This window comes from Miniopterus schreibersii (assembly GCF_964146895.1).
Source record: "Miniopterus schreibersii genome assembly, chromosome: 7".
Taxonomy (NCBI): domain Eukaryota; kingdom Metazoa; phylum Chordata; class Mammalia; order Chiroptera; family Miniopteridae; genus Miniopterus; species Miniopterus schreibersii.
The window spans coordinates 1,264,872-1,288,273 of NC_138108.1; the positions used below are offsets into that span (position 1 = coordinate 1,264,872).

General features: G+C 60.1%; 1 protein-coding gene across 1 annotated transcript in view; it reads right to left on the bottom strand.

Annotated features, from left to right (window-relative positions):
- TWIST2 (twist family bHLH transcription factor 2) overlaps positions 1-17,001 on the bottom strand; it is a 31,210-nt gene extending 14,209 nt beyond the window's left edge. The window contains exon 1 of the mRNA XM_081142356.1: positions 16,341-17,001. Within this exon, the coding sequence (XP_080998482.1) occupies positions 16,375-16,857 (483 nt within the window). The 5' untranslated portion in view covers positions 16,858-17,001 and the 3' untranslated portion in view covers positions 16,341-16,374. The remainder of the gene's footprint in view (positions 1-16,340) is intronic.
- Between the last annotated feature and the right edge of the window lie 6,401 nt (positions 17,002-23,402).

A 23,402-nucleotide genomic window follows, 5' to 3' on the forward strand; every position in this document is an offset into this window, starting at 1 on the left:
CAAGGACTTAGTTTCCTCTTTGCTCTTTGGGTCAATGAGTTCTCTCGATGAGGAGGCCGCTGGAGGCGCAGGAAGGGGTCCGCTGCAGCGGGTGGCGCGTCCGGGAGTCTCGGTGGTGGCCGCCCTGTCCTTGGCTAAGACCTGCAGCTCAACCTTCCCTCTCATCTGTCATCGGGGCTGCACCAGGGTCCACGTGTCCACCATGTCCCCTGCAGCCTGAGACAGCGGCGGCCTCCGGCTGTCCCATCTCCCAGCGAGGGCTGGACCAGGGTGTCAAAGCATTTAGGAGGCAGGACAGCCAATGCTGTAACTCGCATTTTCTGCATCGTTTCCCGCGGGGTCTGGTTGTCAGAGAAAATAAACCCATCAAGCTGGGTCCACTCTGCCACCCTTCCTTCATTCCAGTTCCTTCCTGCATTCGAGATTCTACATGGACAGGTGCCCCACAGGCGAGAACAGGTGCCCCACAGGTGAGGACAGGTGCTCCACAGGGAAGGGTGCGGCGTGTGGGAGAGAGAAGGAAAGAGAGACACACGGACCCCACTCCTGCAGGCTCACTTGAACCTGGTGCCTTGGGGAGCCCGGGCAGGCAGCTCTCCTACCTGAGGGCATTTAAAAGATGCTCACGGGCATTTAAAGGTGCTCACCTGGACCTCATCAGGGGAGGAGCCCCTGTAGGTTCTCAGAGAGGACCAAAGGGCCAAGGTTTGGTCCTTAGGAAACTACCCCTGGCTGTTGGACGTGGGCTGGGGTGGGGGTTGCTGTGGGCTCCGCCCAGCAGGGAGGACGCCCACGGACCACGGTCCGACCACCACACAAACCACTGGGAAAGTCCAGCCTTTCCTTGTAGAAGCCCCTGGCCCACACCCGTACATTTTCCCATCGTTTAAAAAAGAAAAGCATCAGATGACTGAACTAAGCTTCCTAAGAACAAGGGCGGGAGGCTGAAGCGGACCCCTGCGTGCGCCGTAAGGGAAAGCACCGCGGGAGCGTCGGACTGTCAGGCCAATGAGATCTCCATCCTCCGGACTCCGCAACACACAGGTTTCAGTGAAAGCGTCTGGGCGGCTGTGCTCCCCGAGCTGCTGGAGAAACGGTAGCTGCTAACCCTCTGGCTTACTGGCCTCGCGACCTCCTGATCTGGGAAGATGGCCCCCACCCAGCACCGTCCCGCCTCGGCCCCAAGTCTCCCATCCGAGTCCCTTCCTTCTCTGGGACATGGATGGCATCTCAGCTCGAGGAGAACACAAGCGAATCATTACTGTTCCCTAAAGAAACACGGATCGGCGCGTTTGGAACGAGTTTCCGGCAGTTTGAGCCTATGCCCATGGAGTCCCCATCCCCAGGAAGGGTTTGGGGACAGGGTGGCAACTAGGGGGACAAGCCCAGGCTCCCAGCTCAGACACAGTACCAGCTGCTCTAGAACCCCACGGAGCGTGGGCTGTGGGCCGTGTGTCCAGGACCCCCACATGGTCCGTCTGTGGCATGGGAACCACTGGCCACTTGTCCGGCGACCTGCCCAGGTGCAGAAAGGGACAGGGCCTCTACTGGGCCCACTGGGCCCGCGTCCCTGTGAGGCCACCCTGCCCCAGGCACGTGCTACTTCCTAATTCATCTCTGAAGACAAAATTCACAGTCCTGAAGCCTTTTATTTGAATGACCTTGAAGACACATGTCTGTATCAGATTAAGAGACATTTTACCCAATTCTTAGAAAAGAAAGAGCAGCCTCCTTCCCTCCACAGGACTGGCCAAAAAGCTACTATCTAGACACAGACAGTTTCTGCAAGGGCCTTTGCTTTGAAACGTGAGCATCGCTTCAACCAGCAGGTGCTGGAGCCCCACACACTCAGGGCTGTGCACCCAGGGCCACCCCTCTGACCCGTCAGGCCCCCCAGGATGGCCTGGCTGGAGTCCTGGCCCCACAGCTCAGGCCACCGTCCAGCACGAATCCCATCACGGCAGCCAGAACCCCAGCCCCCTTGGGATTAGGGTCAAAGGGGCACCCAAAATGGCCCTGGACTGGGCCAGCCTCCAAGTCTGAGTACCCAAAAGTTAGCCCTGGACAGTCAGAACTGACCCCTGGCAAGTTTCTCGAGAAACCCTCTGTAAGAGCAGCCCTCACGTCCCTCGAAATGCTCCCCGAGCTGTGTAAACAAGACCACACTGCTCACGTTTTGAGTGAGCTTTGCACACACCCATGTCTTCGTGGAGGCTTCCCTGGCCTCCTCCTGCAGAAAAGGGCCTGAACTGTCAGGAGTGTGCATCCCCCACACCCCACCACCGGGACGGTGTCCACCTCCGTCTCACCACACCGCCCCTCTATCCCCGGTCAGTCCCGGCAGGCGGGCCCAAGAGGCAGAGCGTCCAGCTGTGGCCACGCCGGGCCATCGACTGTGGTACTTCGTTACCCCCTGCACCTCCAAACCACCAGTGCCCTGCAGACACCGGGCTCCCTGGAGCACAGGCGGGCGCTGGTCTCTCTTCAAGATCACGGGACCCTGGGGGCTGGGCGGAGGCACCACCATGGGGTTGGAGGGCGTGGGTGGGTCCCAGCCCAGCCACCAGCCGCCACCTGGACCGGGCCTGATGCACGACAAGCCCTTTGAGACCCACACCTGCCTCTAGAAAATGCCATGGAAAACCCCACCCATCGCTGGGTTGTCTCGGGGATTTAATGACTATAAGACCCTGCACTGTGCCTGGCACGCAGGGGTCCCCCAATACTTGCCGAGCTGTTGGAACATATTATTCACTCGTGTTGCCCCCGGGCTCCCCGGGGCAGGCGGCTCTGCCACCCCCTCTCTGCCCTGCACAGTTGGGAGGAGAGGAGGCTCCTCACACCACTTTGCAGCCAGCCTGGCAGTGGGAGCAGTGCACCCGGCCACCCCAACCCTGCTCTCCCCTCAGCTCCCGCTGCGGGCCTGGCACAGCCCTTCCCCCTGCCACACACCTCGCACTCTGGACCTCGCTGAGGGCCTCAAGAGGGGAACCCCCAAGGACCCCCTTCCTTAGAGAGCAGGAGCTCAGAGAAGGGAGGGGGGATGTACCTGACCAGTACCTCCTGGGGGCGGGCTTGCAGGATGTGGAGGTGCTCCTGTGCGCCCGTGAAGGCCAAGGCAGGTGGGCCTGGGGCAGGTGGACTCAAGGCGGGTGGGCCCGGGACAGGTGGACATCAGGACAGGTGGACACTGGAGGAGGTGGACCCAGAAAAAGGGTGGACCCTGGCCCAGTATCTCTGCAGAGCGGCCAAGGCCTGCACCCCCACTCCAACCTCTCAGCCCTGCTGTGCCTTGTGGGCACCAGCCTCTCAGCCCTGTCCCACCCGGTCCTGGTCCCGGCCGTCCGACCACCTGCACCCAGGCTGGCCCTCAGGAGCTGGAAGCTGCCTCCGCCCAGGAGTCCTGGCGTCCCATGAAAGCCTCCCGCTCTGTGTATTTGCAGCCAGAAGACAAAGCCGTGGCTCTGAGTCACTGTGCTCCCCAGGCTGAATCATGCGGGAGGCCCACGTGGGGACTAACCAGGCCTTAGCCTCCTGCTCGCTCTCTGCTCTGCGGCGGAGGCAGCTGTGGCGGACGGAGCATAAAGGCACAGCTCCCTGCCCCGCGGGCGATGCTGCCCAGGGCTGCGGCTGGGGGCGGGAAGGCAGAGGGGAAGGTCGGGCGCAGGGCTTCCCTCCCAGGAACCTCGGCCGCTTCCCGGCGGCGATGGGCTCTGAAAAGGACTGGCCGTCTGGCTAGCACAGTCCCCGAATGTGCCAGAAGGACCCAGCGAGTGCGGCCAGGGGATGAGGGAAGACAGGCCCAGTGCAAATTATACGCCCGAGAATTTGAAAAAAAGTGAGACTCAGCCTGGGCTCTGCCTGGGGACACAGGTTGGTGGTCCCAGGGAGGTGCAGGTGTGATTCAGACGTTATAGGAGGGGCCCAGGTTCTGGAGAACCCGACCAGCTGAGTCGGGGGTCAAGCCGGGCATGCGAGGCCAGCCGGCGAGGGCGAGTCCTTCGGCAGCCGGGGGGCTCGGCTCGGTGAGACACTCTGGGGGAACACATCAGATCACCCCGACACGCAAGGCATGTATGTAAACAAGGGCAGGGTCTTCACTGGGGGCCCGGAAGACACGCTGTACTTTGTAAGCCACGTTCCTGTAGGACGTCAGTGGAAACCAAAGTCCTTCCATGGAAGGGAGGCTCCCGAGGGCATTTCTCCCGGGGGCGGGGGGGGGGGCGAAGGGCACTCAGGGCTTTACTGGGAGGGACAGGGGTGGGTGGGGTGGGGGGTAGGAGGGAGGCATGTGCCCCCGACTGCATTTTTTAAAAGCTCTGGTTTGTTTTCTCAAATGGCGAACGTCATACGTGGCATTTGCAGAAAATTTGGAAAGGAAAGAAAGGCAACGAGACCAGCAGGACGGAAGGGAAGGCCCGTCACTGACGCTTCGGCTTCAGCGGCGATTTTCAGCCGGCGGCAGGCAGGGAGCGGCCAGAGCGTCTACAACGCGCGACGCCCGGGCGTTGAGTCAGAGGCCCTGACCCCTTGTCCCTTAGACTGTCCAATAAAAAGTGACAATGGCCAACACGGCCGCCGCTGGCGTGAATGAATCTCAGTTACACCTTTTTTCTTTTCTGTCAGGTCGGCAAAATATATGTATTTTTAGTTGCGCTGCAGGGTTCAGTGATTGGTTTAAGGGCCGTGGTCTAGAGGCTCCCCTCCCGCCCCCGAGGCAGACACCCCATGCGAGCGCCGGCTCCGAGTCGCCCACCGGGGACCGCGGGACCTGCCCCAAGCACGGCCCTTCCACTCACGTTATTAAATACTGTTCATGACACAGGCTTGCTGACTGCGTCGTGTTCGGGCACCTGGATAACCATGATTCCTTCCAGCAGCTTCCCAGGACATTCCGGAGGTTTCAGGGGTATTCCCCACAATTCACGCAGGACAGGCCTCCGCCGTGGCGCCGCTCGCTCCGGGGGCTCCTGTGTTTAAACCGCCCTCGGCCACCAGGATCGCTCTAGAAAGACCACAGTGTATCCGGGGAGAGTCCCCGCACCTCCCGCAACACCCGGCTGATCTTTACACTTTGTACAATTTAATAAAAAATAATATCGTCCTGTGTTAGCTTCAGTTTCTCGGTGGTTGTTGAAGCTCAGTACTTTTTACATATTTATTGGCCAACCGAATGTCTTCTTCTGTAAGCTCCTATCTCCCCTTACTGTCTACTGTGGACTCGCCTTTTCCCCGTGAGTTTGGAGGGCTCTCTGCTGGTGAGAGCCTGGCCCACTGTGAACTCAGGCTGTGAGGACGTCCTTCCCGGGTCACGCAGAATCCCGGTTATCGGGCTTTTTTGGAAGTTTAAAAGGGTAGTGCAGCTGGAAGGACCCTTCTCCGACCTGCGCCTGCTGTTCCGTGGAGGCCGGCTCTGGGGCCCGGGGGCTGCGAGATGACAGGAGTAAATGTCACAGTCCCTCGAATGTTCATGGGAGGCTGGGGTGCTCTAGGTCCCGGCCCCTGGGAGCCCCACACTGTAGGTGGATCCCTGCCAGGCGGGGCCGTGGGACCTCGATGAGGCAAAACCAAGGCATCCCGATATCCACCAGGAAACCTGGTTTCCCACGGGCTCTGGCGGCGGGTGTTTTACGGGAGACGCTGAGTGTGTGACGATGGTGACACCCACGCACAGCCAGCCTCAGGGACCCTGAGGGGGATGGGGGCAGGTGGGTCTGAGTGTTGGCTGTGTGGCTGCGGGGGGTTGGCGGCCCGAGATAGACAAGGCGTGTCTGGCCTGGGGGTGGCCCAGGCTCTGGTCAGGCAGGGGAGCGGCGCCTCCAGGCTCCGTCTCCCTCAGGAGCCCCTCTCTCGGCCCTCGGGAGCCTGTCCCCCGCCTCCCCCCCGGTGGGTCTTTGCCGGGACCAGAGGACCAGGAGGAGTGTGGACTGGCGGTGGCCTTGGCCAGGCCCCCGGTCAGCCTCTGCGGGGTCTGTTCTGCGGCCTCCTGGCCCTTCTGTGTGGATTCCTCGGGCCCAGCTCGCTCCCTGGGTCACCGCGAGGGTCCCGGTGCTGACGGCTGGATGCCAGGGAGGCCGTGGGGCTTGGGAGAGAAAGAGCCAAGTCACGGCGACGGAAACAGCGGGGAGGCACTGTCCTGCCCGTCCCTCGTGGTGGGTCCCAGGACGCAGGCGGCTCGGGAAGCGGGGGGGACACAGGGGGCTCGGGAAGCGGGGGGGACACAGGGGGCTCGGGAAGCGGGGGGGACACAGGGGGCTCCGGAAGTGGGGGGCGATGAGGGGAGGAGAGAAAAATCGCAAAGGAGAGAAACCCCGCAACGGGCCCTGAATGGCTTTGCCTCACCAGCTGCCCCTCACACCTCTGCGCACACTCGGGGCACTTTGCCGCGTTCCCAGCCCCTGGAGAAGCAGGACTGGAGAGACAGGGGGGCTTGCTGAGCGGTGGCCGGGAGCCAGAGCCCCGCTTTCCCGGAACCACCCCGGGTGGCGGCGTCCGCCCTTCGAGGGTCTGCACCCAGGAACCAGCCTGAACCCGCCTGGCCCTGGGGAGCCACTGCTGGGCGGGATGGGTCACAAAGCTCCCGGGCCACCCCCAGCACAGATGCGGAAACGCAGGACCCCCGAGCCCCAAAGCGTGAGGGCTCGGCCCCAGGAGAGGCCTCCAGAGGCACCGGGACCTGCCCCTAAACCGGGGGGAGCAGAGGAAGCCGCGCTGCCCGAGGCCTCTGGGGAACTGGGTTTGGTTTTTTTCTCAGGTTTTTGTTGTTGTTTTTTTAGTTTATTGAAAGTTTTACAGATGTCGGGAACTTGTTTTTAACGAACGCATCGGGAAATGGATTTCGAAAGGAAATGCTTTTACTCAGGCGCAAAGCGACCGAACGAGTCATCTGATAAGCGTGAATCATGTGGACACTCTGGGCAGCGTCTCGGAAAGTGGAGGAAAGTTGAAGGCTTAGGGTACCTCCCACGGTCACCAGAGAGGCCCACGGGCTGAGTCAGAGGGGTTTTTTACGTTTTTTCGGTGCTAAAATACCCATAATATAAAATTTATCATTTTAGCCATTTTAAAGTACACAAGTCGGTGGAATTAAGTCTCACTGCTGTGCAAACATCACCCCCACCTAGTTCCAGAGCCTCTCGTGCCCCAAACGGACACCCGGCGTCGGTTAATCCATCGCGTGTCTCCCACCCCCCACCCGGGCGACCACGAGTTCGCTTTGCCCGCTCTGGGTCCCTCATCCGCACGGGATCACGCAGGTTCGTCTTGGTGGCTGACTCCCTCCACTGAGCGCAGTGACCTCGGGGTCCCTCCAGGCAGCATCGGGCCTGCACGTCGCCGGTTCCTGGCTGAGTGACCGTCGCTGTCTCCCCTCGGGCCGCTGTGAATAACACCCGAGGGTCCTGGTGCAGGGGCCGCGCTTTCAGTTCCGAGGGGCAGACCCCGGGAGGGTGTGGCTGGGCCTCTGGGCCCAGGATTTCCCCGACTGGAGGCCCGTCACCCTCGCGTCAGAGATCTGAGGGGAAACCAAGGCCAGGGCGGCTGTGACTTGCCTGAGGCCGCGCAGACTCTGAGTGGGAAGAGCCTCCACCCCAGGGCGCACCTCAGTCCTGCTCCGGACTCGGACGCCCTGGCCACCAGACGGCGGGTTCTGCCCGAGAGTAACTGGGGACTCGGGGCCGCTCTCCCGCGAACACAGCAGCCTCGGTTTCCATCTAATTAAAATTCCCCAGATAGACGAATGCCCCGTCGCGATGCTAATTGCTAGGGAAAGACTGGCACGTGGTCTGCTGGGCAAACGCCGCCTTCAGTAAGTTGCGACATCCACTGTGGGCAGTCACAGCGGCCGCCCGCGGTCAGGACACGCTCGGGGCCCATGAACGAGCCGCGGTGGACAGCGGGGCAGCTGAGGGCCGGGGGCCCCGGGAGCCCGGCCGCCACCAGCGTCCAACTGTGCTCCGCGCTCTCTCTCTCCTTTCTGGTTAGAAAAAGTGAAATTATGAAATTAGCATGAAACGAGAGTTGCTGTAACTTCAAAAAAAATTAAAAGTACGACACAGGCGGATTGTCAGGGAGCTGGGCCCACAGACTCCCCACAAGGAGACGCTTCCCAGGGACAAGTCTGCCACCTGAGGACACCGTGTCCTGTCCCTGCTCGGGCGGGAGGATGCTCCGCGGGACGGGCCGCCTGGTCCCCGGGTCCCCTCTGCAGGCCCGTTCCCCGCAGGCCACGGGGTGGGCGGGTGGTCTCCTGGAAGCCGGCTGCCTTCAGAGGAGCCAAAGCCTTGAAGGAGGAATGTGGCGCAGGGTGACGCCTGCAGCTACGACACCCAGGAGAGGAAATAAACGCTGAGTTATCACTTCCTCCCGTTAACCTCGGCCAGCGCTGAGCCGGCTGGGCTCGGGCTCAGACATCCGCGGCGTGGCCTGCGGGGGGCGGGTGAGCGGCTGCAGGGGTGTCCGCTGGGGGGGGGGGGGGCCAGGATGGTGAAGGCGGTGCAGCCGGCAGGGCCTCCCCTCTCACGCCCCCGCCCGGCCATCGGAGGGTCCCTCCGCGTCACCCGGGGGAACTGCGCAGCCCAGGCCCGCTGCACGCCCTTGTCCCGCAGCCCCCACCACCCGGCCACCTGCTCTGCGGGGCCTCTCCCTTCTCTGGCACCTGGAGCACCTGGCGCCCCCCAGTCAGGGGCACCTCTGGGGCGTCTCTGGTACTCCCCGCAGGGCAACGCTGATGTCTGGGAGCAAATGAAAGGCAGAGGCCCTGGGGGTCCCCGTTGGGTCTCCGGGCCCCGGTGACCGCCACCCGGGCATTTGTGGCCGTGCCGAGGTCGCCAGTTGGAATTGTCACAAAGGGTCATTTTTGTGGGAAGGCAGGCAGGGCGCTCGCCCTGATAAGCCTCGGTCTCCCAGGCTTCTGAGTGACCCCAGGGAGAGGCGGTCACCCCGTTACAAGCAGTAGGTGGTGGGACAGGCCGCCCACAAGCCGGGGGCCCCTCAACCGCCCCACTCCTGGTGAAATTCTCCCCACACCCCCTTTCCTGTCCAGATCCCCATTTTCTCTTTTACTTGGTCTATTCCTGAGAAAAATCACCTTTTTCATATTATAAATTGTAAACGATGGGTTAACGATTAGAGCCGCTGGAGTCACACGAGGAGATTATGTTGCCTGACAGCGGAATTACAGGAAACTGTTCATTTTGGGGAGGTAATGAACACACATGGATATAGGATGACAGCGACAGCCGAAAGGAGCAGGTAAATAAATACATCGCTGTCCACGCCCTTAGCTTATTGTTTAATTAAAAGAAAATCTCTATCCTCAAAAAAGTCTAAGAGAGAGTTTGGAACTGGCAATAATGTAACATCCAGCAAAATAGCCGTAAGCTAATTTTGCCCTGAAGAGACCTCACTGGGTGACCCTCTGTTACGTGATCACACCACAGGGGCCTCGAGACCAGTGCCCTGGACACCCCTGAGCCCCCACCCGAGCTACGTGCAGGTGGGTGATCCGAGCAGATGCTTTTGCTCAGAGAAATCAGCACAAACGAGGCTCCGGGTCTCCCAGGGCACAGTCACCCACTGGGCACTTCTGTTCCAGCATCAACGGGACGATTTTCTTAGAAAATAGCAACTAAGGAGCCGAGTCACCAAGTGCACTGGTGGGGGCACATCCATTCCTGAGCTGCCCCCCCAAATCCCGGAACTCCCCCCAGGAACCCTGGGCTCAGAGAATCCTGCCGGCCTGTCCCCTCCCCCGGCCGTGGTGCTGGGACCCGACGCTGGGCTCTGGGTCCGGCCTTCATTACTTATCATGGCACAGAACCCCACGGCCTCCGGCGGTGAGTCCCCCGCCGGGCGGGTGCAGGGGGAGGGGCTGGGGGAGCAACGATCTCCAGGCAGCCCAGGCGCACGGGGGGGGTCCGACCCCTCTCTCTGAGGCTCCCCCTCTGCGAGGATATCAGGGGAGAGGGGGGCAGGTGCCGGGCGCATCCCCAAACATCGCGGGGAACCAGCGTGGACACAGCACATGGTTGGAACGCTGTCAATTCGGGAACCTGAGTCTCCAATGAAGATGCTGTTCATCAGCCCAGCCAGTTCCATGAACAGAGACACGATGTTCAGTTTGAGAAAGAGAAAAAAACACCCCCCCCCCCCCCGCAGCCCCCGTTCCTCTCCGACGGGCAGCGATTTAGGCATTTACAAGGGCTTTGCTGTGTGTTACCGCGGCAGGCTCACCGGGGGAGGGGGTTCAAACCCACACGTGCGTCTGGAAGTGACCCGGTGCGTACACAGACCTTGCTAATTCTGCAAGGCCAGCCTGCCTGGCTCCGGCTGCTCCCGGGTACAGCGAGGGGAGGCCGGACGAGGTGACAGGCACCTCCGCACCCCCAGGTCCAGACAGTCACGCCGAGCCCGTGGCTCCTCCCTTCTGAGCCTCCCGCACCCCCCCAAACCAAAGCCACTCACAGCACCGAGCTTCACAGAGGGAGACAGCAACGGGGCGTTCGTGTCTGGGTCTCGCGACTGGAAGAGCCGGCCGCCGGCCTGCACCAGGAGTCACGGAGCGTTCGAGCGGAACACAAAGAACTGGCGGCGGAGCAGCCCAGTCGCCGCAAACCCGGCCTGTGTTTTCTTTCAGGGACTGCGCTGCTTTTACAAGCTGCCTCTCCGGAGCCCCCGCTGCCTCTGGGGCCGGGAGAAATCTCTGGAACCTCTAAAGAAGAGGGGTGCACTCCTGGAGAACTGACAGAAAGGCTGGTGTGGTGTTTTATCCACGGAGCACAGAAAAACAGCACCAACAATACGAGTCCGGGCATCTGCTGTCCACGGGGAAGCCCAGTAAAGGCCCCCAGGCCTCCCCTGCAAGCCAAAGGCCAGCACCCGCTGTCCTGTCCTGTCCTGTCCGAGCCGCTCTGGCTGCGAACACACCACAAACCTCAGCCAGCCCTGCGGTTGGGGGTCTGATGTTCAGTCGTCATCAAAGGGTTAATAAAAGTCAAAGCTTTTGCCCAAATCTTTCCCCGTCAGTCGCACAGCAGATCTGCACAGCCAGGAAAACAAATGCAAGCTCGCCACCGAATTGAACAGCGAGAAACACGCATCCAGTGCCAGGCGGCACCGCTGAATTCACAATCCCCCCAAAGAGGCTGGTCGCTACTTTTTTAAAGGCTGAATGTGAGCTAAGGAGGGAGAATATTTTCCAGAAGAACTGGATTTGAAAACTGAAAGTTCTCTGGGTTCGACCCTGCCCTTCGTTTAATTGATGGAGGAATCCTGACCTGCGGGAGGAGGGACGTGCCCGATGTTAAGGGCACTGCCCCCAGGATTGGAGAAGTTAAACTGCAGTTCCACAGGCGACGTCCTGAGAGGCTGGTTAATTCACTCGTTCCCTGGTGGACTCACAGAGGAGACGGCCAGCGGCCCGGGCCGACGGCCTGCGCCCAGGTCCCCCTCATGTCCTTCCTTTCGCATAATCACAGTAGCAAGGGAGCCTCAACGGCCGCGTTGCGAGTAAAATGATACAGGTATTCAAAGCATGTGAAATACTGTTTTGATTCAAAATGACTCTATTTTCAACTAACCACTAAAAATGTCCCTCCTGTCAGAAGAAGGTTACATGCCGGCTTTGCCAGTTTCTGACCCAGGTCTCCTTTCACGGGGACAATCGTGAGTGACCGCTGAGGACACTCGCACTGGGCCTGGGTGAGCACCAGCCCGAAAGTCACCCTGTTTCTCAAGCACGTGCCTGTGTCTCAGTCCAACACTAACCTGAAATTAGACACATTTAATGTAACTAAATTGCACTCGAAGGTTTACTATTGAACCAAATACAAAGTATGTTCCCAGGACAACAAACACTAATTTAAAATAACCGCGACTGAATTGCGGATTTGATATTTTTCTCTCACTCTTTAGCCCCCCCAACCCCCCTGCTCCCACTAACTGTGTACGTCTCTAAAAACGACCCCTTTAGGGTGTCATTCACCTCTCAGTGAATGATTTTTATAAATCTTTGTCTTTAGAAGAGCGTGTCTGTGTGTGTGGGTGACGTAAGTCAATACACACTCAGTTAAAAGCAGATGTGCCCATTTCAGGTAAATATTTCCTAAAATTCCTTTGAAAAACTATTTTCTTTTTTAGTACAGGAATAAATGTTTTGATTGGTATTCCCTCAGGTTTCTGGAATTCTGCTCTTTCAGAATTACAGAAAACCACCTCGAATGAGCTGTCTATTGGAAACACGCTGAGATGCCTCGTGTCCTGAAAAGGAGCCCAGCAACACAAAGGACAGCAGGAAAACACGGGTTTTCCTCACAGCGCATTTCTGGTTTATTGCTCTGAGACAAGGCATAGTAATTCCTTCTATAATTTGCGCGTTTGTGTATCGGGGAAAAAATTAATCCTTGCGGAATAACTCTTCTTAACGTTTGATTTTTGAGGTACCGGTAGATGCACGCGGAGTTGCAAGAAATAATGCAGGGAGACCTGCTCTCCTCGTCACTCGGTCCCCCAAGCGCAACGCCTCGCCCCCTGCCCAGCGTCGCGGCCGGGAGACCCACACGGCGCCGTCTCCAGGCCGATCCCACTCTCCCCAGTTTTGCACGCACCGGGCGCGTGTGCGTATGTGTGCGTATGTGTGCATATGTGTGCACGCGCGTGTGCGGGCGTGAGCTCCCTCCCTTACGGCCCATCCCACGCAGGGTCCCAGGCGGCCGCGTGGAGCGCCTCGCCACGCAGCTCCTGTCTCCAGCGGCGCGGGGTCGCACGCGCCCGTGTCTGCCTCCCTGAGCCTCTCCTGCTCGTTGCAGCTTTTTGCGCCCCGGCTACGGTCACACACGCTTCTCGTCTCGGGGTTTTATTGCCCCGTCCGTGAGCTCTCTGCGGGTGGAGAGCTCTGTCTTTGGTCTGCCTTCTGCAGAACATTTATCCTTCCCCATGAAAAGACACAAATATAAACAGACATTCCAGCGCGCATTCACGGGGTTTTAAAGAGACCAGTGAGAATAGATGAATATACACACGCAGCTTAAAAACTGTCATAAAACCCCAACCTCTAAAATTGGCTTATTAAAATATTTGTTTTTTTAAACCCAGCTTTAAACTGGAGCTATGAGTTATGGTGCTCGGCTCACGGAGTTTACTTTATGAGCGTCTTGCAGGCACAAGGAATCCGGCGTCGGGGCCGTCTGTCCACAATACAGGGAGGTGGGATGATGGAAACTCAGTATTTTCAGGCTCAAGACTTGTCTGCAAATATGCAGTTTTCAGTAAATCTCGACACAGTGCTGTATCTCAAAGGACCCCAAACAGCTACTCTCCAAGTCCCAGGCCTCTGGCCCGACCCTGCCCGAGGGACCAGCAGACTTTCTGCTGCTGTTCAAGGGAACAACAGCCACACACAGAGGCCAGCTCCCTGCGTCGGACCTTACCGATGGGTGTTTCATAAGAAAACATCGCCTGTAATTCAGGTGGCTCGGTCTTTCATTCACTTCTGACCAATCAAAAGCTCTACTGAAACTCTGCGCCTCCGTGCTCCACGGGGATTCACGTTCTGCGGAGACCCGCTAGCGTTCCAATCACCGCAGCTCACAAACGCCTCCAAGGGCTGACTTTTCAGGAGGGAGGAAAAGGCTGCTGACACACACTGGATGCTGAGAGGGCCGTACTCTGTCCCCCCGGGTAACTACAAGCTCTCAGAGAAAACTCGTTTTTGGAGTACAGGAACCCACTGAAGATCCGCGCAGACCTTGCAGAAGTTACAGAAGATGTTTTCTTTAAAGCGGGAGAAACGGGGGGTCAACGTCCACTAAGTAGGCATCACCTCCCCCTCCCTCCACGCCAGGTGCCTCTGACCCTGCTCCTGAGGCTCAGGCCTTTAATGAAAAGACTGGAAACTCCCGAGAGTTTTCCATTCGATGAACCCAGCTGACTATCCAAAGACACCAGATTTATTGTCTATCTGTGTGTTAAAGACCAGGCCAAAGGAGAAAGTCGGGATAAATATCAGCACCAGCCATGCGACTTTCTGTGTCTCTCTTTATACCAAGGGACACTTGAGACTTTTTATCGTTGCTGCTGTTCAGGTACACACAGCTTTTTAAAAAATATATGTGAAAATATCTCACATCAGACGTTAAAATCACATACCATTTCCTGAAAGGTCTAGAAATTCTTTGGTGATACATGTAGCTAACGTTTCTTTAAAATGTTACAAATAAACAACAAATGACATTTAGCAACATTTTCAGGAAATCAAACCAATGCTGACTGTTTATACTGGTAGAGACGAAGGGGTTAAAAGCAAATAGGATACAAGGTGTTTGTCTAATGTGGCCGGGAGGTAAACACAAGGTGCCCACAGGCCACCCCTCCGGCAAGAACATCCCATCTGCCCCCTAAACTACTGCGAGGGTCTGTCTACTGGAAGGAACTTGATTATTGCAACTAGTCAATTAGATTCAGTTTCATAAAAAACAAAATAAATGGGCCCCCTATAGATCCTCTCCAACTCAATGTGTTATCTGTTACATTTTAAGGATTTTCCCAAACTGTTAACACTTATCATTTACTTATTACAAGGACTGTCTTTTGTTTTTATATAATCTTTCGCTGTCACCTATGTCTGATTCTCTGGGTTTTAGGAATGTGGTTACTTTGTAATGAATTTTGAAGGACTGTACTAAATCCTGCATTGAGGTGTATCTCCGGGTACTTGTTTTCAATAATTTTCTGGAGGAAAATCTTAACGATAGTTCTGTTGGCATTTTTCTTAAACAAAGCTATGCGTGTATATTTTTAAAAGATGACATTCCTCATCTGTTTGTTCTTATTTCAGATGTGCTGTAAACTATGGGCAGTCTCAAGGGTAAATGGGATTGACTAATGGAAGCTCATAATTTAGGCAGCAAAACCCAGAATTAATGTATTACCCTACCGCAGCATTTCAGCGCTCGGCCAATCCCGACCCTCTTTCCTGGAGAAATATGCGATGGAGACACTTTCCATCTGCTTTTGACAAAGATAGGAGACGATTCCCATAAGTTATTCTCTGCTGAAATTCCTTGTTGAAGACCCATAAACTAATCATTATTTTGGAGGGCGATCCCATCAGGAGAATTCTCAGCGGCACAGAAATAAAAATTTAAAAATAAAGCAAAATCCACCTGTGCTAGATCAGCTTTTCGTGGGCACAACAAAAACACTTGCAGACATTATAGAACCACATAAAAAAAAAAAAAAGAAACAGATCTGCCTGGGAGAGTGGGCGGCTGCTCGCCCCTGAGTAATCTAAATTCCTTCTGGGCTAAGTGGAGACTTTTATAAGAAAACATTGCAAGGTGAGCAAGAAACTAAACATACTGAGTAGGAAGGATTTTTTTACACACACACACACACTCACCCCAGTAAATCTTGCGCCCTCCCAGTGCCCGCGGGAGCCGCAGCCCCGGAGACCCCGGGAAAGGACGGCGCCTGGGCGGCCGGAGCTCAGGTGCCCGGACGCGCCGCGGCCGCCCTGGATGCTCTTCCAGGGGAACCCGAACTCCCAAGGCCCTCAGCAGCCGCGTCCCCTTCGCCTGCCCCAGCGGGACCGACCAGCACTGGACCCCACTTGCCCCAAACCTGTTTCCCAGCCTGGACCCTTGGCGCTTCCCGCGGGCGGGTGCCGGGCGCGGGCGGAGCCCCCTCCCCGACGGTCCCGGTTCGAGGCTGGGACCAGGGGCTCTGGGCTCCGAGGTCCGGTCCACCTGTCTGCGGCAGCCGGGCTCCCGCCGTGGGTCCGCCCGGCCTCCGCGCTGCCATCTGAAGCATCAGCCTCGGCCAGTCCCCTGCGCCCCCGGCTCCCAGGCTGCACTAGCTCTGGAGCCGCCAGCCCTGGGCAGTGTCCCCCGCCCTCTCCAGGCAAACCTGGGAGCCCCCGGTGCGCACCCCGGCACTCACCAGACGGGACCGCCTGGGAGAGCGGGGTGTTCGCTCCGGGGAAGAGCGCGCAGCCACAACCCGGCGCGACCCGGCCGCGCAGCCTCCAGGCCGGCCACCACTGCGAGGCACTCAAAGGGCAGCTGGTTCCCATCTCTCTGCCCCTGGTCGCCCCAGGCAGCTCTTCTGGTGCTCACTCCCCCAGAAATCACCCCCAGAGCCCACAGGACACCGAGAATGGAAAACGCAACCGCTGCCAGTCCGCCCTTACCCGACTGACACCCTGCACGGAAGCCTGTGAAAGGCCCCCGGGGTGCCCCTGGGACGCGGGACCTTCCCGACCGACCTCCATCTGTTGCACCCCAAAACGCCCCTCGCCCCCCCCCCACGGGGCGGCGGATGCCCCTCGCGCGCGCAGCACCTACCCTGGAGCGCCGGTCGGCCGCGGGTGGCACGGCGCTAGTGGGACGCGGACATGGACCACGCGCCCTCCATGCGCCACACGGAGAAGGCGTAGCTGAGGCGCTCGTGGGCCACGTAGCTGCAGCTGGTCATCTTATTGTCCATCTCGTCGCTCTGCAGGACCTGGTAGAGGAAGTCTATGTACCTGGCCGCCAGCTTCAGCGTCTGGATCTTGCTGAGCTTGTCCGAGGGCAGCGTGGGGATGATCTTGCGCAGCGCGGCGAAGGCCTCGTTGAGCGACTGCGTGCGCTGGCGCTCGCGCACGTTGGCCAGGATGCGCTGGCTCTGCAGCTCCTCGAAGGACTGCGCGCTCGGGCTGCCCTTCTTGCCGCGCTTGCCGGGCGTGGGGCTGCCGTCCTCGCTCGACTTCTTGCTGTAGCGCCGCTTCCGGCCGAAGCGCTTGGGCTGCCGCTCCAGCTCCTCCTCGCTGGTGCCCAGGCTGTCCACGGGGGACACGGGCGAGCTGGAGCCCTCCTCCATGGCGCCCGCCCGGCCGGGCGCGCGTGGGGCTGGGGGCGCCGGGCGCCGAGCGCGCCGCCGGCCGAGCCCGCGCTCCCCGGGCGGCCGGAGGGGCCGGAGGGGCTCCGGTTTCAAGGCGGCTCGTGCGAAGCCGAGGTCTCCGGGAGAGGAAGTTATTCTAACTTTTTGGAAACTCTAGCCGGGCTGGGTTGCTAAATAGTTGTCAGGAGCGAGGGCGGCGCGCTGATTGGCCGCCGGGGCCGGGGGCCGGGCGAGTTCTGGGGCCCCCGCCCCCCGGCGCCGCGCTTTCAGTTTTGCCTCCCCCTGCGGCCCTGACCGCGCAGGGCACCCCGCAGGCCCGGCCTTGGCGCTGCCCGCACCTCCTCCCGGCCCGGCCGCCCTCCTGCTGCCCCGCGCCCCGGGCTCAGGGGCCCGGCTTTGTCTGCTCCTTAACGGGGGGATCGGGCCCCGCCGGGCTGCGGGGTCCCCCCCGGGGCACGAGGGGCACCCGAGGCGAGTCTCACCCTCGATGCGCTCCCTGGAGGTGAGGACAGCGCGGGGAGCCTCCGGGGGTACCGGGGCCGGTGTGCGCCTTGCCCGCCCCGGGCGGGCGGCGAGACCGCGCGGGGACCCGCCAGCTCGGCCTGGGGGTGGTCCCAGCGCGGGCGGGGAGGCTGGCGCCCCGGCCGCGGGCAGGGACACTCGGGTGCCCTTGGAGACACTGCGCCCCGCGCGCGCACCTGAGGGCCCCCGGAGTCGCCCACGGCTCTGCCCAGGCCATGGGGGAGGGGGAGCGGTTCTCCCCTCGTCTTGCTGGGCAGCCCGGCTCCGGCCCCTCCGCAGACCCTCCTCCTAAGCGCCTTAGGACGCGGGCGCCACGGCGAGCGCCGGGGGGGAAGCGCGATGCCCGCCCGCCTCGCCCGCCCGAGTGTCCCCGGGATGCAGGGCACGACCGAGGGCGCCCCGGGCAGGGAGACGCGGGGCGGCGGGAGCTCGGCCCGGCCTCGGCCTCGGCGGGCGCACCGTGGACCCGGCCCCGCGCCATCTGGACGCCGCGCGCGGGCCGTTTGAAGTGGTTCAGGGGGGCGAGGGGGGCCTCTTTGTTCGCCAGGCCGCTCTGGCTCGGGGCCTGGAGGTGGTTTACGGCTGCGATGCCTTTGAACCTATTCCCAGGTGACCCCGGCTCAATTAGGCCCGGGCCGAGCGGGGCTGTCAGGCGGGCGGAGATCAAGGGCGGGCCGGGCCCTTTTATTGGAGTCGGGCTGCGCCTCGGCCCGCGGGCGGGACTCCCCGCGAGAAACGCCGGGGCGGCCCGCAGACCCCGCAGACCCGCAGACCCCGCAGACCCCGCAGACCCGCAGCCCCGCAGCCCCGCAGACCCCGCAGACCCGCAGACCCGCAGCCCCGCAGACCCCGCAGACCCGCAGACCCCGCAGACCCGCAGACCCCGCAGACAGGCAGACCCGCAGACCCCGCAGACCCGCAGACCCCGCAGAACCCGCAGACCCGCAGACCCCGCAGACCCGCAGACCCCGCAGACCCGCAGACCCCGCAGACAGGCAGACCCGCAGACCCGCAGACCCCGCAGACCCGCACACCCCGCAGACCCCGCAGACCCCGCAGCCCCGCAGACCCCGCAGACCCGCAGACCCCGCAGACCCGCACACCCCGCAGACCCGCACACCCCGCAGACCCCGCAGACCCGCACACCCCGCAGACCCGCAGACCCGCAGCCCCGCAGACCCCGCAGACCCGCAGACCCCGCAGACCCGCAGACCCGCAGACCCCGCAGACCCGCAGACCCGCAGACCCGCAGACAGGCAGACCCGCAGACCCCGCAGACCCGCAGACCCCGCAGACCCGCAGACCCCGCAGACAGGCAGACCCGCAGACCCGCAGACCCCGCAGACCCGCACACCCCGCAGACCCCGCAGCCCCGCAGACCCGGCAGACCCGCACACCCCGCAGACCCGCACACCCCGCAGACCCGCACACCCCGCAGACCCCGCAGACCCGCACACCCCGCAGACCCGCACACCCCGCAGACCCGCAGACCCCGCGCGGTTGGCGAGAAGAGCCGGCCGCACGCAGACGCGGCTGCGGAACAGAGCTAATGGTTCCTCGGCTCTTCCCTTCGAGACCCGCGGGCTCCGCAATCCTGTGACCTAAGGGCCCTCGGGGGTCGCCGGCCCCGCCCCACCGCCTGACCGCCCCGTCCCCGCTCTGGGAAGGCCCCGGTTCATCCGCACAGCAGAAAGCTTTTGGATATCCCTTTCTTTAAAATTCTAAAATAAAAATTTCAGGAACAAAAACAAAGCGGGATGAGCCTGCTCCCCTGCGGTGCTGTCCCCCAGGGGCCGGCCGCCCTTCCCGGGCTTTGTGCCCCGATGGGCCTGCGCCCTCCTCCCCTCTCACTGCCCCTCCTGCTCGGGGCCCACAGCAGCGCTGGGCCCACGTGCCCCTAGGTTGGGGATCCTGGGACCCAGACCCTCCTTGCTGGCCCAGCTTCAATGAGCCCAGTGACACCCCTTCCCCACAACTGGACGCATTTCAGGGGAGAGGAGCCTGTGTCCAGTCCCTGCGTCTGTCTCTCCTGCTGGTGACGGGAAGGCAGGTCTCCCAGCAGGTCCTCTGCCTCAATTACAGCAGTCACACCAGCCCCCAGCACGGGCGGCTGGCACTTCGGAAGGGCCGGCACCCAACGGCCAGGGCCCACGTCACGTGGAGGCCGACTCTCCTCTAAAAGCCTCTGCAAGGCGGCTCAGGACGGCGAATGACAGGCCTTCCTTACGGCGGCTCTGCGACTGCACATAGGATGCTACCGGCCGGCCTGCCCGTGTCGGGTGGGCGGGTGCCCACTCCCCTTCCCCTCCTTGCTCTACTGCTCCCTCCTGAATCACAGGGGACAGGAGGCTCAAAACGACCTTCCTCGGACGCTGGCAGCCCTGGTCAGCAAGATGCACTCCGGTGGGTGTGGAAGGGAGGAGGGGCCCCGCGCTCCTTGTTAAGTCCCACGGCGGGGCCGTGTGGTCCCCCTGGCAGCACAGTGGCTGGTCACTGATCTGGAGGAAGGGCACGGACGTGTGTTTTCCGAGTGCAGCACAGCGGGCGTGGCATGGCTGGGGAGCCGGAGGCAGCTCCTGGACTCGGGGTACCCTGGGCCCCTGTTCCCCTGAGGCTCAGTCTGCAGTGCAGCTTGGAAGTCCATCCCCAAAGCTCCGCCCCACACAGTGGGTGCCCCGTGTGAAGGCCCCCCTGGAACTCTCTGCCACCTGGATGGCCACGTGGCCGACTTCCTCACTCCCTCAAGTCTGTCTCGATGCTCCGGCCACGGGCGGGTCGCACTGCGTTCAGCAAGGCGGATTTGCTGACTCCCCGCCTGGTGTCACCCTTGTGCCCGTGGTCACCTCGCGGCTCCAGCCTCAGGTGGCCTCAGTCACAGGCCATGTGGTCAGAAGGCTGTCGGCCGGGGAGCCTCGGCGTTCGTCCACGTGGCTCCTCCAGCGGGCTAGCTGGTGCTGCTTCTCTCTGTGGTTTCGACTCCGACCGCGGGACAAAGAACGCGAGCTGTACTCACAGCTGTCAAACCGTCGCTTGTGTCCTATTTGCTAATGTCTCGGGGGCTGACATGAGTCCCACAGCCGAGAGTTTAATGCCAAGAGCTTAGAATTAAAGAACTGACTGGCAGCTCGTGTGTGTGTGTGTGCATGTGCGTGCGTGTGTGTGCGCACGTGTGTGCATGTGCATGTGTGTGTGTGCATGTGTGTGTGAGTGTTGGTGAAGGGGCTGTTGTCACCCATAGACTTGCTCTAAGATGACCAGCCGGGGGCGGTGACACCTGGGAGGTCGGCCCGGTCGTTACATTCACCCTCTTTGTGGCTGGTCCCTCTCCCCAGGGTGGCCCTTCCATGTCCTGTTCTGGGACATGGGCCTGGGTCCCGGGGTCCTGGGCGCCAAGGGAGGGAAGAGGCCTGGGCAGAGCTCTTGCCATTCCCAACGTGATTCTCACACACCAAGCTCTCAAGGGTCTTGCAGGACCCGGGAGGGAGTTCGGTTTCTTTCTGGAGGCAATGGGGGGGAAGGAGGGTTCCGAGAGGCCTGATGGGCAGCTTTTCAGTGAGAAGTTTGGAGATGACAGCCCAATGGGAGACGGGCTCCAAAGCCCGCCGGCCGAAAAAGGAGACGCGGGCCCGGAACTGGGAACCCGGGGGCCCGGGGTCAGGGAGCCAGGGGTGAGGGGTTGGCCTCGCTGGGGGTCGGCACAGGGACTGTGCGGAGGGGGTGACGGGATTTCAGAGCGAGAGGTGGTGGCATTTGGCTTCTCTCGTGTGGCCGGGAAGGCCCGCAGTTAGGTTTGGGATTAACGAGGGAGGTCGCATCACCCACCGCTCCTCACGCGCAGTTGTTTCCGCTTTTAGACGTGCTGGTTGGGAACCAGGAGGCGTGCGATTTAAATGCTTTTCCGTGTAAGAAAAAACACGACCCAGGCGCGGCACCAGGCTGTGCTAGGAGCAGAAACAGGCCCGGGTGGCGAGGAGTCGGGGCTCTGTTACGTCGCTGATGGGAGGCGACCTCACCCCTTCCTCTCCGCAGGACTCAGTTTCCCCCCGTGAAATAACCGGTCGGGGTGAACGATCCTTACGATTCCCTTCACATGACCACGTCTGGGTTCTATTTGCAGAACTGAAGTCCCTGTTGGGGGACTGAGGCGTCATGTCACACGTCGATGGTTTTTAGAAAGGGGGGGGTCCTACCGAGACCTGAGGAGTGAGACCCTGTTTAATCTGTTAAATAAAGCGCGGGGAGCCTTTGGGGACCGCACGTGCCCCGACCCCTCATAAAGCCCCTGCCCGGTCACGGCCTGGTCGTAAACTTGCCTGAGAAGGTCACGTGGATTTATTGTCCCCAGTCCTTTACAATGAGAATTATGGTCTCTCTTCTGCATGGCGCTTTTGAGTTTTAGCAGATCTTAAATTAAACCTATACACGGCATGTTTTAAGCTGTTCTTCAGAAAACTCTAAATTCCTGAGCTGAAATTTTGACTTAGAGTGTCCTGCGCACTGATTTAAATAAACATCCAGGTTTAACCCAAGATGTTTGCAGAAATAAACTTGGAATTAAACTTGTGTGTTGAAACTCGGGTTATGTCTTGAGTATAAAAACGCATCAGTGGGGTCCTCTGGGGGGACCTCTGGGTGTGTGGCAAGCTTCCCCTTTCACGGGGTCACGGGGTGGTGGGGAGCAGGCTGTGGAGCCCCCCGGAGTGACCGAGTAACGGGAGAGAGAGGGCGGAGGTCCCGGTTTAGGGAAGAAAATGCCTGGGGCCTGTGTGAAGGTGGGGATATGGGCTGAGCTGTAACTTCTCTGGGCTACACATTTTTTAAAAAGGTTTTTAATTATTTGACTCCATTTTTCTACTTTATTTCTTTATCTCCTACCAGGGAAGATGAAATAATAACAACCCAGGAGTCCCCTCCCCCCAGTTCCCCTCCTCACGGGTGAGAATGGAGGTGCTGGGGTCCTCCTGGGGGGCCCACCAGAGGCCCCTGGGCTCCTCCCCCCGAGCCTGTCTTCCCTCCTCCGGCCCTGGAGGCTCCCTCCCTGCTTTTCAGAAGGGCCCTCACTCTGCGGAGACGCTGTCTCAGCTCTGAATAAAGTGAAACTAGCTTTATTTTACTTTTTGATGATGCCCCACCCCCAGGATGAAATTGCCACCTTATTTCCCTGGTCCCCGGAATATCCCGTGTGCGACATGAGCTCTGTCTTCAGGGCGCTCCGAGGCCATCGGTGCCCACACCCTCGGTCCGTGTCGAAGTCCAAGGCGACTGCCCTGGGACCAAGCAGCTCGTCTCCCTCCCTCATCTCCGGGCTGCGGAGAGGTTTGCCATTTAAAAGGGAGAAAATGTTTGCACTAATTTTTAATTTTTTAAAGTTACTTGTGAAAGAAATCTGGAATATTGTGTTTTCTTCTAGGAAAATTTCACAAGTAATATTTCGGTATATAATCAACAGCAATGCAAGTAGTGGGAACCTTCAAATGACCCGATTTATGCTCCAATTTAAGGGAAACGGTCAACTCGATGAAGAGGGCGGGGGGGGGGCGCTGGTACATCAAGTAGGAGACAAAGGAAGGAAAACCAGCCTGTGAGCCCACGCCCCTGAGGCGGTGGGAAATTGCCCGCCCCCCAACCTCCTGTTCGTCCCTCTGTCCCTCTTGAGACACCGGACCCTGTTAATCAACCACTTTTTAAAGGTCCGATAAGCACCCAGTTGAGGACTGAAATTAGATTCTTTTTGACCAATGTGCGCTCCCTCCACAATCGGGAGCATGCCCATCACTCCAGAAGCTTCCCAGTGTCCTCTGCCGGCGGCCACCTCCCCTCCCGGCCACCAGCACCCACCGACGCAATGCCTGTCCCTGTTGTGCCTTCTCCAGAAGGTCATACATAGGAGTCGCATGGAACAGAGCCATTTGTGTCTGGCTTTTTATATGGAGACTAATGTGGTTGAGCTCCACCCTCTTTGTCGCATCTATAGTTCGTCCCCGTTATTGCTGTGTATCCGT